Genomic DNA, 18,231 nt, shown 5'->3' on the forward strand with positions numbered 1-18,231 from the left:
AACATAATATCCAATTAAGCCGAATAGATTCTAATTTGGACTGATTGAGGCCCTGCCGCGCAATCTTTCTGCCGCGGGTGAAGGATGCCACGGTAGTCTCGGACAGATGAACGCACAGTAGCTGATTATTTTATATTGGTACCCCGCCAACCGCGAAACTAGGGAACGTACGTTAATCGACGTACAATTTCGAGGGCTCCCTATCGATTCCATCTCGCGGGCATCTTCGCGAACGGTAGCAGAATTACATATTTCAACGTATACGTGCAGCTGCACGCTCTATCGTACATATATGATTCACTCCTCTCCATTCTGATAATTATGCAAAAAGAAAGGACCACAGCCATCCTCCAATTTAAAACTAAATTCATTAATATGGTAATCAATTTAACTGTCATTCTTGCATTTTTGAATATTTTTCTCTTTTTTTATACTAAAGATTTCGAGAACACGAGTCGCATTACAAAGGGACATAACGACCCTTATCCTGTTCCGCCGTCAACGCGCTTTCGAAGTTTCTTCCGATCAATTAGCATCTCCCCGAGCGACACCCTTTGTGCCAATATTTACTCTTCGCGGCAAACAACCCCTTCCGCGGGAACTTTTCCACGTCTCGACCTTTTTTTCCCACAAACTTCTACGAGACCGTGAATGCGCTCGAGACGACCCTTGCCACCGAATTATCATATTATTTCTATTAGACAGCTCGCTACCCACAATTAACGCGGACGTATCAGGAAATTAACGAACCGAGACCACGAAGGGACAGAGGAGATAAAGGGAGGAGGGGAGGGAGAATAAGCCAACGCGACGATATACCGTCCTTTCTTTAATCCCTCCTCATTCCGCCTCGAATGAAGGAAACCTGTTCGCCGACAATAACGGGGTGAGAACGAGAGAGACATAGACAGAGAAAGAGAAAAGGACAAACGAAAAAAAAATGGAAAGCATCTTCGTGCGTTGTCCCGGGGGCTCGACAAAATGACGGTGAAACTTCTTACGAAAAGTTTTTTGCGGGTAGCCGACGAGGCTTCCGCTAATTAATGCGCGCTGCGCTGTCGGGGAGACGATCGCGAAAGAGTGCGCGAGCGGGACGGCGTGGATAATTGGAATTATGTGGAAAAGGTTCTCGTAAGAAAGGACGAGCGTGGAAGGCGTTTGAAAAAAAGGGCGCGTTGTCGTCACGTGACGGATGTAATTGACGATCGCGTAAAGGACCTTCGGACCACCGACGTAATTGAATTCACGACTTGAATTTTTTTTTTTTTTTTTTTTTTAGATGGTGCCAACCGTCACTCAATGTTGTGCATTCAAACGCAGTGTTGGATCCATGTAAATTTCAATCCTCTCGACCGTCATTAATCGTAGTTTAATATTTTAGTAGGATAAAAAATTTTGCAAAATTCGAATTATGTAGATTTTTTTATGTGCAAATTAACATAACGATGTATAACACAAACGTACAAAAATATACGTATTATATATATCTGGACACGTGTAACAAAATGCCTATGTAATTGTATCTGTCAACGCATTCGTATTCATTCGCCGACGATCAGCGAGTCTGCAATAATCCCCGATAATAAATGCAAATTGTTCGCGTTTTATATATGTACGTATTTACCGCGGAAACACTTTATCGCGCTTGTGTCGTCGCGATGCTTTCAAATACGGAGATGCAGCCATTTTTAGGAAACATCACGCGCGAATCCTAATGCCTCCTCTCGCGGAAGACATCGGCGCGGATTCTGTGCGAGATGAAACGCTACGTATCTAATCTACGAAACGTTATGTAAATTTTATTACGCCGGCTCGCTGTGTGCCAGAACACCGGGAATTTATCTCGCGATGGAAGCGAGCCGAGAGTTACGGCTGTGTTTTCCATCGGTTACAGGTGTGCCTGATTCTATATAGTCGGCATCGGGGCATCGAATGGGAATTGATCGATTATGCTAACTGTCGGCAGCAACGGAGAAAGAGAAAAAGACAGAGAGAAACGATAGCGAGTCGTGAAATGCAACATACCGGCCGTCATCATCTCTGTCTCGAACAGTTGAGAACGAAATCTTGCAATGCAAAATGCGAGGTGAAGGCACAAAATGTCGAGAATTTCAGAGCTTTAAAAAAAATCTGTTCTTTAAGGGCAGATGCTCCAAATGATGCGCATAGATTGCTCATAAATATTCGCAATATATTTAAATCCAATTTTCGAAATTTTTGTAGCGTATGTGAAAATAGCCGAAAATTTCGAATGCATATAAAAACGTGAGAAATATTGACAGTAAAAGTTCCAGAAAATATAAATGTAAATTCTAATAAGAGAAGCATAAATAATGCCGGAAAATGTAATTGTTTCTGTATCACGAAGAGTACAATGTGAAACGTTCTTATGTTCGTTTTCTGTAATCGATCAAAGAGTGTCGAAGAATAGATATGTCACGGCATTCTGATAATCCTTACGAATCGTGCCACACGAAAAGAAGGTTAACGCGAAGGAAAGACGAAGGTAAGATATCTTCGTGAAAAACGAACGTGTCTCTTTTCTGTCTCTCTCTTCTTTCTGACTAAACGCGGTGCTCTTTCAAAACAGTTGAATAAAATGATTATGATAAGACCTCGATTAATTTCATTGCAAGCAATGAAACTCCGGTAGTCGCCCGGACGCGTAAGCCAGACTTTGAATAGGCTTACGTAGTGGCTGGTTGTATATTCCGCGACCTCTCTTCTTTGATCTCCTCTCCTCTCCGCTTCGTTCATACGTTTCTAAAGACCGTAGAATCCTTGAATCGTGAGCGAGTGCGAGACGCAGAATCGGCGGTCATTAATATTGTCGGATTAAACGGCCGCGTGCATTAATCCGGCCCCGAAGACGAAATCCTATTTCACGTCCCGGGCCTTCGGGGGTTTCTTGTTTCGGAATGTCAGTTTCATTAGAGTCGTTCGTGATTGAGAAAACGATTAAAACAAGGGGATGAGAGAGAAGAGGCAGAGACTCTCTCGAGCGAGCGAAGTGTCGAGAAAAAAATATTCTCGCGCTCGGGGAGAACTCTTCGGATACTTTTCGGCAGTAATTTATCACGACGTCGAGATCGTCAAGTATTGCATAGACGGATTCTATCTGCATTTAAAATAATTTCGATTAATTCGCGCCTCGTTTCGAAATATACGTGAATGAGAAATGGGTTTGTCTTTTTAGCATTTCCAAGTATTCACCGTTATACATACTTGGAACTGCATATGCTTGAACGCCCTTCTAAGAACGCCTACGACGTAATGGAACAAAAGAAGAAAGCGTAAGACACTCCCCGTAGACTTTCTTTTTCTACCTGAACTCAAGGGCGGCTGCCGACTGATCTTTGCCGTACTCACTGTCGGTCGTACTCGTTGTCGGCTGCCAATTGACTTACAAATAATACAATTAATGCTACAAATGCCTTACTGTTCACTTTCTAGAAATATACAAATTATTCTTAAAAGTCCCTGTGAGAAACAGTCCCCACCCTAATTAGGGATGACGTGCTCGTATCGCAACAAAACCCACATTCTTCTTACAACTAGTCAATTTTGCGACAAAAGCCTCCCCTTGTTACGGTTAGTTCGAGCGAGCCGCCACAATCGTGAGTCATTAATATTGCTTTCAATTTATGCCATATTGTGATATAGGTATACAGGCTATATATCATCATATATTTTATAAAAAAGATTAAAATATTTTTTTTAATTTCATGTAAAAATTAATATTTTTTAGAACTCTCTTTCTCTCTTCCTTTTTATGTAATTTTGTATATATTTTTAATATTGAATTATATATAATCGTATCTCTAGAGAGTGAGAAGTTACACTTGTAACGTCCCGTTACCATTACTTTTTTTTGGAAACTGTAACAGTTACTTTCTTTCTGTAACGGTGACAGCGTTACAAATTTCGACCGCAACGGGAAAAGGGACTTCGTTACATTTTTTCGACAACAAAAAATTAACAGTTACTTTTATCGTTTCGTTTCGAACCTATATGGCACGATTTTTACGCAAAGAAATACATAAAGAGTATTATATATAAATTCTTTTAAAAATTAATAATCTCGATAAAATTTAACGATGTAATATTTTTTATAAAATTTTATATATATAAAAAAAACAAATTTTATTTGTAAATTATAGCATATTATTACGTTAGCATTTTGAAATCGCATAAAGTTAAAGATACAAAAAGAGTGATATTGACTATATTATTAATTTAACAGCTACTTTCGCGCTTGTCTTGAATTGATTTTTCTTATATATTGTAGTCGGGAGACAGTTTATCGAGCAGAAAAAATGTAATTCGATGTTATATCCTTTACCACCTTATCTCCTCTGCTTACCCAAACGTGAAGTCTTCCGTGAAACGTTAAGAACGATATTCGTCTGAGGGACGGAGATATCGGTGTAAACACGTCCCAAGGAAATTCCTCGGAAGTCATTCAACATTTTACGATCTCATTGAACACGACAAGCGTGGCCTAGAATTTTAGCGATCGTAGTCATGTGGGTTCACGATCATCGCCTCGGTAAAAGTTTTTTGCACCGATCGCGTCGCTGCACATTCAGATCGATTTTCGATTGTAACATTAAGAAAGATATGAAGAGAGGGAGCGTATTAATTCCGATATTGCAAATTCGCGTGCAACTTTAAAAACGTGAAGTTATATAATCAAGTATTGCATACGATTATATTACATATATTAATTATATATTATATAATTTTTATATCATATTTTATCTTCAAAAAGTTTTAATTTATGACTGAATACAGAACAAATAAATTGTTGATTTCGGAGAAATTTAAACGTAATGTAACTTATTACAAAATGATATTTTTAAAGAAATTGACTGTTAATTTCAGTCGCCGCTAATTTTGGAAATATTATTAAAAAGAATTCTTGCATCTTTCTTATCCATAAATTTACAATTATATATTATTAAAATTTATGATTGCAATCAATACCTGGACAAGCGCAACCGAAAAATATACATAGGTATTCAAACATGGTATATAATACGCCGATTTATTTAGAGCATGCTCATCTTCAAGGGAGAAACTGTACGGAACTTGTTTCAATATCTTCATACGCTTTTTCCATCATGATTGAGCAAAAAATAACTCTTTACCTGCGCGATCTCACCGCAAGGACGAAATCTTCGGCATACTCTACGGCACTTTCCGCGGTGCGTTTCGCGGCCGAGCCAATTCGGGATCGGTTCTCCCTGTCGAAGATCGACCGCAAAACGGAGCACACATCTGGCTCGGTCCTGAAGAGGAGGTGGAGAAGGAAGAATCGCAGTCTCGAGTACTCTCGACGTTCGCCGCAGGAGTATCACGTTGCTCCTCACGTCTGGACGAGTTTCCTCACCAACAGGCCTCACCGACTCGTCCAAGCGGATTTTTAGAGTCTCTCGCGGCGCGGCCCCACTCAATTTGCACTTCATTTGCTTCAGATCGGGTTGCCCCTTCTTTTTCGGCACGCGCAGCCGTACGTACACACGTGCAGCACGCAAGAGTCCGACGGATTCCCCAACGAATGTCTACAGACTCTGCAGAAAAATCTCCTTCGAACGAACCGTCCGTCGGATAACCCGCTTCGATGGATGCGCCACCGCCTCTATGTCTCGTCGATCTTAACAAAATTGATGCGTGCTGACACGCCGTCGAAGAACGTGGTTGCGACATATATGGGCCACCGCAACTTTGAGATATCGTATGAAGCGTGATAGATTGAAATTACTGGGTCGCGTATGGACCAGAGAAGCTTCATGAAAGGCTTCGCATTATTTAGCTTCACGAAGCGTAATCCTGCGTTGTCGTGAGATAAGCGATATGCATCTACGTGTAACAAGAAGTGAATAATTGGAGAAGATACTGCAGATTTAATACATCGTACACATGGTAGACGCATATTTTTCTTCGTGATAATTTGTCTTTACATTAGCGGCGTAATCGCTAGTCAAGTTTTCAGCTTTCGAAAAATCATCGATTTTACGACCGTTTGTGACACGACGTTTTTCTCGTCGTTAGATCACAACGAAAGCTGCAGCTGGAAACGTTTGCTCGATTAAAAAATTGCCTTTGAATAATTATTCACTTTCCGACGTTCTCTGTGACGATAATCAAACGGATCTTCTTTCTAGAAATTTCTTTGACGGCGTCAGAGAAGTCTTTCAGAGACGAGATTTTTTACAATATTCGTTTAATTTATTTCATCTCCAAACGACTGCTCGTTCATTAATTTTCGAATCAAGTGACAGAAGAAAATTTACAACTATTGTCAAAGTAAATTATCCGGACATTGTCTATTCGAACTCTATCGTTTAGCTAACAATAAGTCTTGGAACTTGCATTATATATTTTTCATAATATATTCCCCCGCATAAATATGCAGCAAAATTTGCACCGAATGTCATTCTAACGGCATCGAACATATGCGTGACACTTGGCCACATTTTAAAATTCGGTCTCGCTGTGTATACGAAAGACGCATCTCTCCATTAGTAATTCTCGCCCACGCATTCACGCATTTTTACACCTCGCTTTAAAACGCGACGCGCCTCTACACGTGAACATCGCCGAGGAGGTGTGAGTCTCATCCTGTGACGTACGCGATATACTCCCCGCTGTGTCTGCTTTTTCATGCCTAATCGCGGACGCCGTTCGCCTCATGGGATCCAACGCGTGCCCGACTACGCACAATCGCGTCATTACAAGATTCTTATACGATGGAGCATCACGACGATGTGCCGTCCTGCCACATTCGGAAGATGTTGCTTGAAAATGCTTTTTAAAAATTTTATAATCTTAAACCTCAAATAAATCGACTCGAAAGAAGATAATGATGATTCAAGATAAAATAAAGAATAATAAGAAAACCGATTTGTCGTCATAAATATAAGAATCTTACAATTCGAAACTTTTAAAGCTGCAATAAAATGTAACTAAAGAAAATAACGTCGAATTATATTCTTTCTGCTCGATAAAGCATATAAGAAAAATTTGGTGCAGGCGCAAAAATAATTGCAATTACAGCGTGCAACAAAATACGCCTGTGTAACGAAAATATCGCAAACATTTATATATATATTAAATTAAGTTTAAAATTAAAAAATATTCAAGAATAATCCGCCGATATCGAGGAGAAAAGTGTATCTAAAGGCATGGTTATATGTAATTCAGTATTAAAAATAAATATGAAATCTTATACACATAAAGAATCGTGTGAAAAATGTGTGGATTTTATTTATTAGGTACTTCTGCGACTGTCTATATTATGACTAGGTGCATGATGTATTATAATCTTTGCGATTTCTTCCAATTCAAACATTTCTTTGTCAAATAATAATCGACGAAAAATATACATAAAACCTACGGCTCCTACGGCCTAATAAAGGATAGAATAGTTTTTTAGAAACACGCGACTAACCCTTTCCTATTCTGCTCTTCCGCGCACTAATATACCCTTTACTTTTATTGAATGCGAACGCGGTGAACCCTTTCAAAAATAAAATATACCACAAAAAAGGATCTGTTAGGTTAAAAAATGAAAACACACACACACAGGAACGGGTTAAACAGAAAAAATAGATTATATTTAATAAAGAGGTTTACCATATATAGCATTGATTATAACTTATAACTTATAACCTTTAACTCATAACCTTTCCAATTTGGCCACAGTGACCTAAACTCGTCAGAAGATTTTTAAAAAACGCACGCAACCCTTTACGATCTTGAGAATTTTTAATTATTGAAATATTGCGCCGTAAAAAGGTGAAAGTCGGCATTGATGTACTAACAATTTTTCACGATTATTTTACGGTTCGAAAGTGGTAAAAATGTCTTGACTGGCACAGTCTTAAGAAAGGGTTTATGATTTTTTTCCACTTATTATATCGCGATTTTTTTAAACTTTACAACGGATTTTTCCTTTGAGTGCTACCCCGTTGTCCTTTACCCTTTCTCGAATACGCGTGACTTTTTCCGAGGTCGGCTCCTTTTTTATGACTTTATTATGTCTCTCCTGTGTTCCTGAGTGCCCTGACGAAATTTTTCGAGAAAACGAAAAGAAAAGGTTTATCCCGTTCGAAAAAATATTGCATCTACCAAAGTATTTGTGAACAATTCACCCCTACCGGTTCAAAGTGGATACATAGATTTTCTGCCTGCCGTTTTTTTGTCCGCGAGTCAAACGGAAGGATTTACGAAAGTCTAAAACCCTTTACTGAAATGGTTAAATTAAAGGTCGAGATCGTTAGAAAAGTATCTATACGTTTGTTTGCTGCTTTACTGGAGTTCGCAATAAATATAGACGCGGAAATAACTAATATAACCGTTTTATAAATACAATGTATAGGAAGAATCCTATATATTTCTTCCTATTTTTCATATATCGTATTTTTCACAAAGAAGCAAAAGTTTCTAATCCATTACAATCGATTTGCTAACATACAAAATACATATTTTTAGAAAAAAGAATAAGAAATAAAATAAATTTGTTACAAGAGAAATGTACAAACTTTCAATAATAACGCAAGCTTTACACTTTTGCATAACATGCTGAGAGAAAGAATCTGGAAAAGAATTGTTAAAATTTTAACTACAACATTCTGTATATATGCCAATACTAAGCAGTCTTTCTAAGTTAAACTCGTTTTAAGGGGTATACACGCACAAGCTCAATCTATTTTACGACTGCTACTCGCAAATTTTCCTTTTAGCAAAGATTTACGTGTTTACCAAGGTCGAACATCTGTTTAACTTAATTTAACCTTCTTGATTTCTACAAAAATTTTAGAAACAATGTAAGTCATAATTTTCGAGTTTCTCCATTCAATCATATCTTGGAAGAATTTTTTTGTTATAATAATTTCATTATAATAATACAGTGCTGTTATTAAATTTATCTTCAATCCTTTATTTTAAATTTATCTGTTGCAAATTTTTATATAACGCAATTTAGGAAAAATAATATGTCGCCAATACTTTTCGTGGAAAATTATTAATATGTACTGCTAAAAAAGTAAATTTAGATTTTAAATAACGTATTTTCTAGATATACATTTCACGAATGTAAGATCTATAATCTATGTCAAAAATAATTTTTTACCCCTTTACCATCATTTGAAGTTAATAATATAAAATCGTATAATGTATATGTGTAAATAAAAAAAATGTCATATTACAGACGCACTAACTATCGTTTTTACCATCAGGCAAACGACAACGTAATAAAACATACATTTATTCAAAAAAAATGTTTAAATAGAGGCGAGTTTTAAATATGAAAAGAAAAAAAGAAGAAGAGAGAGAATTGTAGCTAGCTATACAACATATAATACAATATGATACAAAGCGCTCCTTTTTCAATCTTGTTCAAAAGCCGTCGAATTATTCACTAATTTCGCGTGCATCGAGATCACATTGTGACCGTAGATACTCGCGTGCCAGATTTCTCGAGAGATATTCAAAAGATCAGAAGCGCAGCTCTCTTAACACAAGAGTCGAAGAGTTTGAGAACACAAACGATAGTAATTCTATTCCGATCTTATCGATGTATTCAGACCAAGATTGTCGATTGGGCGCCTCAAGCGAGAGAAAATTCGCACGCACTATACATCTCTTACAATATACGCATATTTGCCTTGATTGATAGCTTAACAATTTGCCTGTTATTATCGGATAAGCAAATAATGCCAGAAGCAATGATTCGAAAAGAGAAGAACGATCTTTGATTTATGCAGGATCTATGTAGGATCAGTTTTCATCCTCCAATTACAGCCAATTACGATGCACTCGTGTGATTTTCGAAAATCACCGTTGCATTCTTAAATTCAATGAACGTCAACGCCTCGAGCTGACGAGCGGATAATAGCAGAACGAGGGAGACTCGTGGCCTAATTGCGCGAGTTCTGTCTGACGTCCGTATCGCGTGGAGAGTTTCAAGATTCCCCTTGCATGCTTAGAAGAAGAGCATAATCAGGGGGATCGCGCAGTTGTCGTAAATTATCGCAAAACATGACTACGTCCGTGCATTCATTCGTCATTCCCTCCCGGCTAAAATTCGGCCGAAACGATTTCACGTTTCACAAATGTTCTCCCAAAATTCAAATTTCTATGCACATAATTTTATATCTATCTACAGTAATGTAAAATCTAAAAAAAAACTTTATGCTTCGAATTTAAAGAATCTAAAGATTTACAGTTCTGTAATTAAAAAACTCGAATTTCTTTCAATATTTTTCAATATCTACTATTGAAAGGCTTTGTAAACGCAATCACGAAAGAGATTCGCGATTGATTTTGCGAAACATGCAATAAATTCGAAACGTTCGTCTATTAATTCACACATTTACGATATTCTGAGAAGTCGGAAATTGCGCGAGCAAAATTATCGTGATAGAATCGACTTTTTCAATCGGCGGAGATTCCTGAAACGTGGGCAATCACAGTTTTATCATCTACACAACGAGAGGTACAAAAAAAAGGCAAAAAACTAACTAAAAATTGAGAACTTTCGGATTAACGGGAAAAAAATTTCTTGAAGCATAGCCTTGGACATAATATGAAAGAGAATGCGCGTAGCTAAAAGCGAAGTGAAAATAATTTAAAAAAAAACGAAAGACTGTTTTTCAAGCGCACTAATATTTCATACCAACTTATCACAACGTTTATAATAGATATATAATAAACGAAACTGTATTTTTGGGCATTGACAGTGAAAATGAATCCGAAAGAAACATCTCATAAACGTTGTGTCAGCGAGTGCTTTTGTTGAACGCAAAAAATCTCGAAGGACTAATAACTACCTGTCATAAATATTCGAGAAAAAAACCGCTTTCAAAATATTTCGCGATAAAAAGCATACCGTGACGTATTTGAAAGAGTCATTTTTTTTCAACAAAGCAATAGCATGAAGAAAAAATAACAGAATTTCGTAAGACGCGAAAGAATTGACGTGTAATAGCTCGAAACATGCACATCTGTTAATTCTCGATTCACAAGTCTGTGATATCCTAGCGAAAGAAGAAATGCTAGAAATCGCGCGCGAGAGAAGGCAAAGATCCTTGTAGGATTGATTTTCTCAATCGACACCGAACTTCCTGCAACGCGTGGGCAATTACAAGTTTTGTCGTACGCGCTGTGAGAAAGGTGGAAGAAAGGCAGAATCGCGGGAGAAAAACAGAATGAGTAATGCGAGGGTTACGAGCTGGGTGCTGGCGAAATCAGATTATTGCAGCACACTCGATGTGCTTGGATACTACACCACGAGAACGGAGTACTTTTACTCGTTGCTCGATTTCTTTATTTTTGTCGGGCGGTGTAATAAAGTACGGGTGAGCGAGGTAAGAGGGGGCGGGGAGGGGGAGATCCCTAATCTGATATCTGGACGGAAGGGGAGCGAATATTAATGTTCGTTTGCCGCGAGCAAAGCCGATGCCGCCTCGCGAGCGCTTTTATGCGGCCACCATCGGGCCCCGCCAGGCAATGCCAGGGCACCCCATAAAGCTAATGAGTCACGCCGGGTTCACGAAGGCCGTAGGTCCCAGCTAACAGGTGCTGCTATAACTACCGGGATACTCGCGCGCAAGCACAACGCGTTCATCTCGTACGTTAATCTCTATCCTTTATACTCGGGTGTTTGTATTGCAAAATGCTCGTGCGATCTTTATCAGGCGCCGAATTGAATTTTCGCCTTTATAAAGAATGTAAATCAATGCCGGGCACATTTCAAAAGCGAACTATTGAAAATATGTATTTGAATAGAATTTCGTTTAAATAGAATATATTACTTGAACATGCATTCTTCATTAACATATGCGGTTGAAGACCGCAGTTGCGTTGCATCCCTTCGCACTGCATTCGATGATAAGAGAATTCATAAACAACCGGCATGAAAACCCGCGCATATATCTTACGTAACTCTTATCGAAAGTTACAACCTGGGCGATAAAATGATTGTAAGTTTCCTGACTGAGATACCATTCGTCTTATCGATACTATTCGTCTATATACTTCACCGGTCGTTAGTTATCGCTCGACCATGAATAGGCACAATGTTTATTAGAGCTTATCGATATGTAGTCTTATGTAACCAAGTGTGGATGTCGTGGGGGGAACGATCGCTTCATAAATTTGTGAAATTTATCGTAGTGTTATTTTTTTCGACCAGAGAGAGAGAGAGAGAGAGAGATCGCGAAAGGAGAATAGAATTATCTCTGGCAACTGAAAAGATTGCTCCCACGATTACCGCCACGATTGCTCCCACGATATCTACGTGACCCGACGCCGCGGCCCACGATCACAGCATCCCGCTAGACGGTGGGGGAAGAGCAGTAGGAGAAGAGGGACGGAGAGTTCGTGGAAGCGCAGTAGGTGCGACGAGTCTTGCTTCTTCGAATGGTCCAGGCTCGTGTCCTCTCGCGCGCGAGAGAGCAGAACGGCGGCACCATACGAGGCGACCGACAAAGGGACGAGAGAGAGAAAAGGAGACAGAAAAAGATCCTCATAGCACGATACAAAACGACGCGACAGGGATGGAGAGAGGCGAAGGAAAAGAAGACAAAGAGAGCGAAGAGAGACAGTGCGCGTGACTTCGTCTACCTGTCTACCTATACAGAGAAGGACAAAGGCGTGCCGCCAATCACGTGACCAGGATTCGATGCGGCGTACGACAAAGCTGCGCCGATTGGACCAGTCTGGCTCCCACCATAAGACTTTATTGAGGATGAGCGTGCCGCGCACGTCGCTTGTATGAATGGTGGGAGTGTATCGTCATTCTACTTCAAGCGTTCGAGCTGCACGGGCTGCACGTGACTGTGAGCCAGAGCGTGATGCAGACAGATATGCATAAAGGTGGTGGTGGTGGTGGCAATTATGAGAGGAAGAGGATGGGCGATGGAAGATCGAGAAATTTATACGCACTACTGCCAGTGACATATGCAATTGACATTATGTATCCTTTTATGAGAGAATGCATTCCATCTTTTGCAGAGATCTTGAAAGAGATAGATAATTGTCATTATTTTCATCAAAATTCTATATATTTTTATAGATATTAAAATTTTTAACTAGCCAAACATCAACATTGATGACATATTTAAATTTGTGATAAAAATGAGTGAGAATGTGTAATAATAAAATTCACTTGACTGAGATAATTTCGATCTTACTACTTGATCTTCTCTTTGTAAAATCCTAGATTAAATTTGCAAATTCTAGATTAAAATTACACACTTCAAAATTATAAACAGTAGATTTTATAATGGCAACTGATTGACGAGAGATTATTGCTCTGAATTAATTGCGTGATATATGAAAATGTTAATCTATTAATATCAAAGTATAAAATTATCAAAATGAACAATAGAGCGACACACGTTTTTTAATTTCATTCAGATTTAAAGCAACAAGATTCGCCAACATTGTGCTTCCATCTACCGGTGGAAGCTATCCATTTTTTTCCCTGGACCAAGGATGCTGCAAAAGCTGGACTGGTCAAGTTATCTTGTCAGCAGAAACGTGAAACTTTCAAATTGTATCGCGTATCTTAATAATTTGAACTTTAAAGGGAATATCGTGATAGTTAAAAGTTTTCGCTCTTGTTCGCAAGCTTGAAAAATTTATCAACAAAGCTGCTGGAGCAAGGACTAGACTGTACATATAATTTTTATCTTGAACAGAGATAATGCCAAGAAAAGGTAACGACCATCAAAAGAGTTGAAAAATGTATTGAGCGCGATAATATTTGTCGTACTATAGTCTACAAGCGACACTCTTATCAGACAGACATCGCAGTACACATTACTATACGTTTACACAGAGACTAGTTATATCCGGTTTAATCATCTGTCACTATAATCATAAAACAAACACAAGGCGTTACATAAGTAAGAACGTCTACCGTCTCTAGCAACTTATTTCCTACCGCAGTTATCATCGTTACAAGTAATAAGGACTTTCCACGGTTTGCCTAGTTAATCTCTACGTGCGATAAAAAACAAAATCATTCTACGCAATTTTTTTAAAATTCAATTATAATTATAATTTAATGACAGCGTAGAAAGACAGAAAAGAAGAGGCAGCGCGTAGAAGAATGCTAAATGACCGCGATATGACCGTTCGTCAAAATATTTGCACACAACCATCCGCGAGCCGTCCAAACAGTCAACATACTGATGTGAAAGATCCGGCGCGAGATCGATGCGGTCGCATTTCAGACGGTGCGTATACACATTCGCGCGTATGTGTGCGATGGCCGAGATAAATACGGTGCCGCGCGTTTAATCGGTCGCCAAGTAGAAAGAGCAATTTCGAAAGGCGCAAATGCAGGAAAGGGGGGCGGGAGGGAGCATAAGGCACGTGCCGGAACTACGCGTGTGCGTCAGCTCGTTATTTCGCACACTTGATTGCTATTTTTGAGGAACGTGATATAAGCTCCGATGACGTTCGCATATTCCGCGTCGGAATTACCATCATCGAGTGCGATCAACGTCAGCCGGTTTTAATGACCTTTGTAGACGACGAGACTAATCGTGCCGATCCGTGGAAATGTTACGTCCCATTGTTTCTCGTTCTCTAGGTGCAGCGTAAAGAATTATTCCTCGTACGAGCTTATGTAAACAGCACCGTCATCGAGAATGAATGTATGAATAGGTTCAGATTAGATGTATTATATCGAGAGAGGATATTTTACGTATAAAATTGCCATTGGTAATAACCGATGATTTATAGAAGATTGCGTTAATTAGCGCAATAATTTACTTTAATGATAGAGGACACAAGAGCGAAATCGAACAAAGTTGCAAATGAGCGATCGAAAATTCCATTAGAAATCACGGACATCTATCTCATCAATAAAGTTCGACCGACTCATGGCTTCGGAGGATCCCGAGGGGGGTCCCAGGTCCGCGGTGGTGCGCGCGCCACAGAGGGGACCAAAGTACCGAAGTCTGGAGTGGGGACCTTAAAGGGTACCGTCAGAATTCGATGGTAGGAGTAAGCCAGGTTAAAGCGTCACGCGCTAAGTCTCCCCACTCGCGTTGTTCGCCACTGAATACCCCACCACCAAGGACCAAGGCACTAAGCATTCCATCGGCATGCCACGCTCCGACAGCACGACCAGAAGACGTTCGCCGCTCGTCGAGTTAGTCGAGCTCTGACGCCAGTCGTGAGCGGTCGCACTTTGACGGACTTCGATAAAAAGAAGAACGGCCTGAGAAAGAGAGTGAACGCATACTCTTTCTTCGTTGCTTTACCTCATCTTACCCTCAATTCACTATCGAATTTTACATTCGTACTGAAGATCCCCTTCAAGAACTCCGCGCATCGATCGACACCGTGTTCGAGAGTGAAGGAGACATCGAGCGCAGCGAATTTGGATTATCAGTGAAGTGATTGACTTCGGTTAAATAGTGCTTTCACGCCGACGGGCGTATTATTTGAACTTGGAAATTTTCTGGGTTCAGTGAGATATTGATTAAAAAATTAAATAATGGTGACCGGAGTGGGTGCCACGATGCCGACGGGTGGAGTCACCGTCGGCGCTACACCACCCGCGCAACACGTGCCACAGGAAGCTGGACAGCCTCCGGCACAAACTACTCCGACTACTACAACGACTACGAGAAGATCTGGAGAAAATCGACGGGTTAGTGTCATCTCTTTAATATCAAAGAAAGTCTTCGTTTCAATCTTTCGTTCTACACCGCGTTACATTCTCTATACTTGGAATAATTCGGAGTAGCGATCGTTTTTCGTGATACGGAAAAAAATCGTGATTATTTACACATTACAAAATTAATGCTTATTATGATAAAATTATCTTCTTTTCAATTATGATAAATTGACATATCAACTCGGAATATATATATAAAATAGAAATGAAGAGAATATCACTTATTTCATACTTTGCTAAGCTTCAATAATTTTTTAGTTATCGGTATAATAATTGTGTGAGGCGAGATAAACTTTAACTATACACATGAAAAAGAAATTATTAAAATTCCCCCACGTGATACAACGATAACGTCTTTCGAAATTCAGAGAAAATTAATTGGAAACACGTCATTAGATAAACATCATTAGATAAATTAAAAAAGAAAAATGGAAAAAAAAAATAAAAACACAGAATATCATAAAAAATGACATAAATTAATGGTTACTTTTGTTAATCATTGTTAAACTGTCCAGAGAGAGATTTGTATTGTTATAATTCTTAATGATAAACTGAAGATCGTGCATAAACCCGAATTGTTCTTTCTTTGAACCTCTTTTTTTTTACGCGGCATTTTATTGTTTTCGACGCATTCACTGACATACGTTTCTAACTTTATTTCTGACGACTTCTAACTATTATTTCGAAATATTTCTGTTCACAGAGCAATAAACCCATTATGGAAAAAAGACGCCGAGCCCGTATTAATAGCAGTCTGAACGACCTGAAAACCCTCGTATTGGAATCTATGAAAAAAGACGTAAGTATATTATCTATTATATATCCTGTCATTATTTACTTTGTAAAGAAAATATTTTTCAAGAACACAATAGTAAAAATAAAAAAATTTTAATATAAAAAATTAATTTGACAGAAATTGCTTTTTATGTCAACTTTCTATATTTTTCCAATTTTATATATTCTACGCATTCTATTAATATTTAATCGATCAGATCGTCTAATCGTTTTTTTCTCGCTCTTTCTGTTACAGCCGGCAAGACATTCGAAGCTCGAGAAGGCTGATATTTTGGAATTGACCGTGAAGCATTTGGAAAACCTTCAACGACAGCAGCTCGCTATGGCCGCCGCGACAGATCCGAACATTCTCAATAAATTCCGCGCCGGTTACACGGAGTGCGCTACCGAAGTTAGCAAGTTTCCCGGTTTGGACGCTTCAATAAAGAGACGTCTGATGACCCACTTGGCCTCATGCCTGGGTCCGGCTGAAATCAGTACAAACAACGGCCAAACGACTCAGCAGCCTGTCCAACCGGCGCCACCGACGACGCAATTACAAGTGCATATCCTGCCTCAAGTTGACGCATCTCCGCGAATTCAAGCTCAGCAATCGAATGGAATTTTCTTCACCAATGCCAATGTCACCGGCCTGCAAGTGGTTCCGACCAGACTGCCGAACGGCGACATCGCCCTAGTACTTCCGGCGGGAGCGAAAGCCGCGGGTCCGTCATCGCCATCATCGTCCCCGGCCCCGAGCTCCCCCTTACCAACTCTAATCCCGATCCCCCAGAGAACCGCTAGCAGAGGGTCCGCGTCATCGTCGACCTCGTCCGCCAGCTCGACATCCACGTCAGCGAGGAGCCCGGTGGCGTTCGAGGAACCCCCTGCGTCGTTCCGCGAGCAATCTACCACCTACAGCCCGGCCAACAGTCACCGAGATGTCGCGACGTCCCCGGCAAATGGTTATACCAGCGACCCGGAATTCGATCCACGCGTCTACACCCCTCCTCTCCAAAAACCTCTCGCGCTCGTAATGAGGAAGAGCGTGGTGCCGCCGGTCGAGGATAAACCGTGGAGACCGTGGTAAAGAAAAAGAAGAAAAAAAAAAGACCACGTGCGTGATAAAGTGATATAAATTGTTACGTGTCGATGGTTAAAAAATCTGAGAATGTGCTAATTCGACGTGCCGATTTACGCGGAAACATGTTCCTCAATAATGTAAATGATTGTAAAAACGCGATCCCGTCCCGTGGAAGAAAACCGCGAAGTTAGAGGATCTTAGGAAGTTAAAAGACACGAGTTTATTCCTGCGCGTACACGGTCGGCCAGTAGCCAATGAGGCAGCCTTATTAATAGTGCCTTGCGAAAAATTTATGCATGAAATGAAGAGAAACCAGAGTAATAATGCCTTGTAAATATATTACATTTTGGTATGTCGGAAATGAACGGTTTCTCGGAGGTATCGTGAATTTAGTTTTTTTTTGTCTTCTCTCGCATCGTTTCTTTTCTGTCTCTTTATCTCCCCCGATCCTCTTTCTCTCTGTATATAAGTTCTCTCTGTATATAAATATTAATATTTTAAGTGCCTTATGCAACAAGAATCACCGACGTCTTCCATTCTGTTTCTTGTACGTAAATTACTAGACGATTTGTAGTATATCGTTGTAAGTACGAAAAGAATGTTTTTAGTTATTACGATATTTTTAAGCTTTTTTTTTTATTCATTCTCTGGTCTTGTTGGGATTCCGATA

At 39.6% G+C, this 18,231-nt stretch overlaps 2 protein-coding genes across 3 annotated transcripts in view; one reads left to right on the forward strand and one right to left on the reverse strand.

The window, feature by feature from the left end:
* The window catches only part of LOC145939685 (uncharacterized), a 206,575-nt gene that overhangs the window by 72,594 nt on the left and 115,750 nt on the right, over window positions 1-18,231 (reverse strand). The gene's annotated exons all lie outside the window — the stretch shown is intronic.
* Hry (bHLH transcriptional repressor hairy) lies at window positions 14,986-17,631 on the forward strand. The gene is made up of 3 exons (XM_083043844.1): window positions 14,986-15,676; window positions 16,407-16,502; window positions 16,734-17,631. Exons 1-3 carry the CDS (start codon window positions 15,521-15,523, stop codon window positions 17,565-17,567), a joined length of 1,086 nt encoding a protein of 361 aa, XP_082899970.1. The 5' UTR covers window positions 14,986-15,520; the 3' UTR covers window positions 17,568-17,631.

This window comes from Prenolepis imparis, unplaced genomic scaffold, assembly GCF_030444845.1.
Source record: "Prenolepis imparis isolate NDT839.2.m4 unplaced genomic scaffold, iyPreImpa1.0 SCAF_8, whole genome shotgun sequence".
Taxonomy (NCBI): domain Eukaryota; kingdom Metazoa; phylum Arthropoda; class Insecta; order Hymenoptera; family Formicidae; genus Prenolepis; species Prenolepis imparis.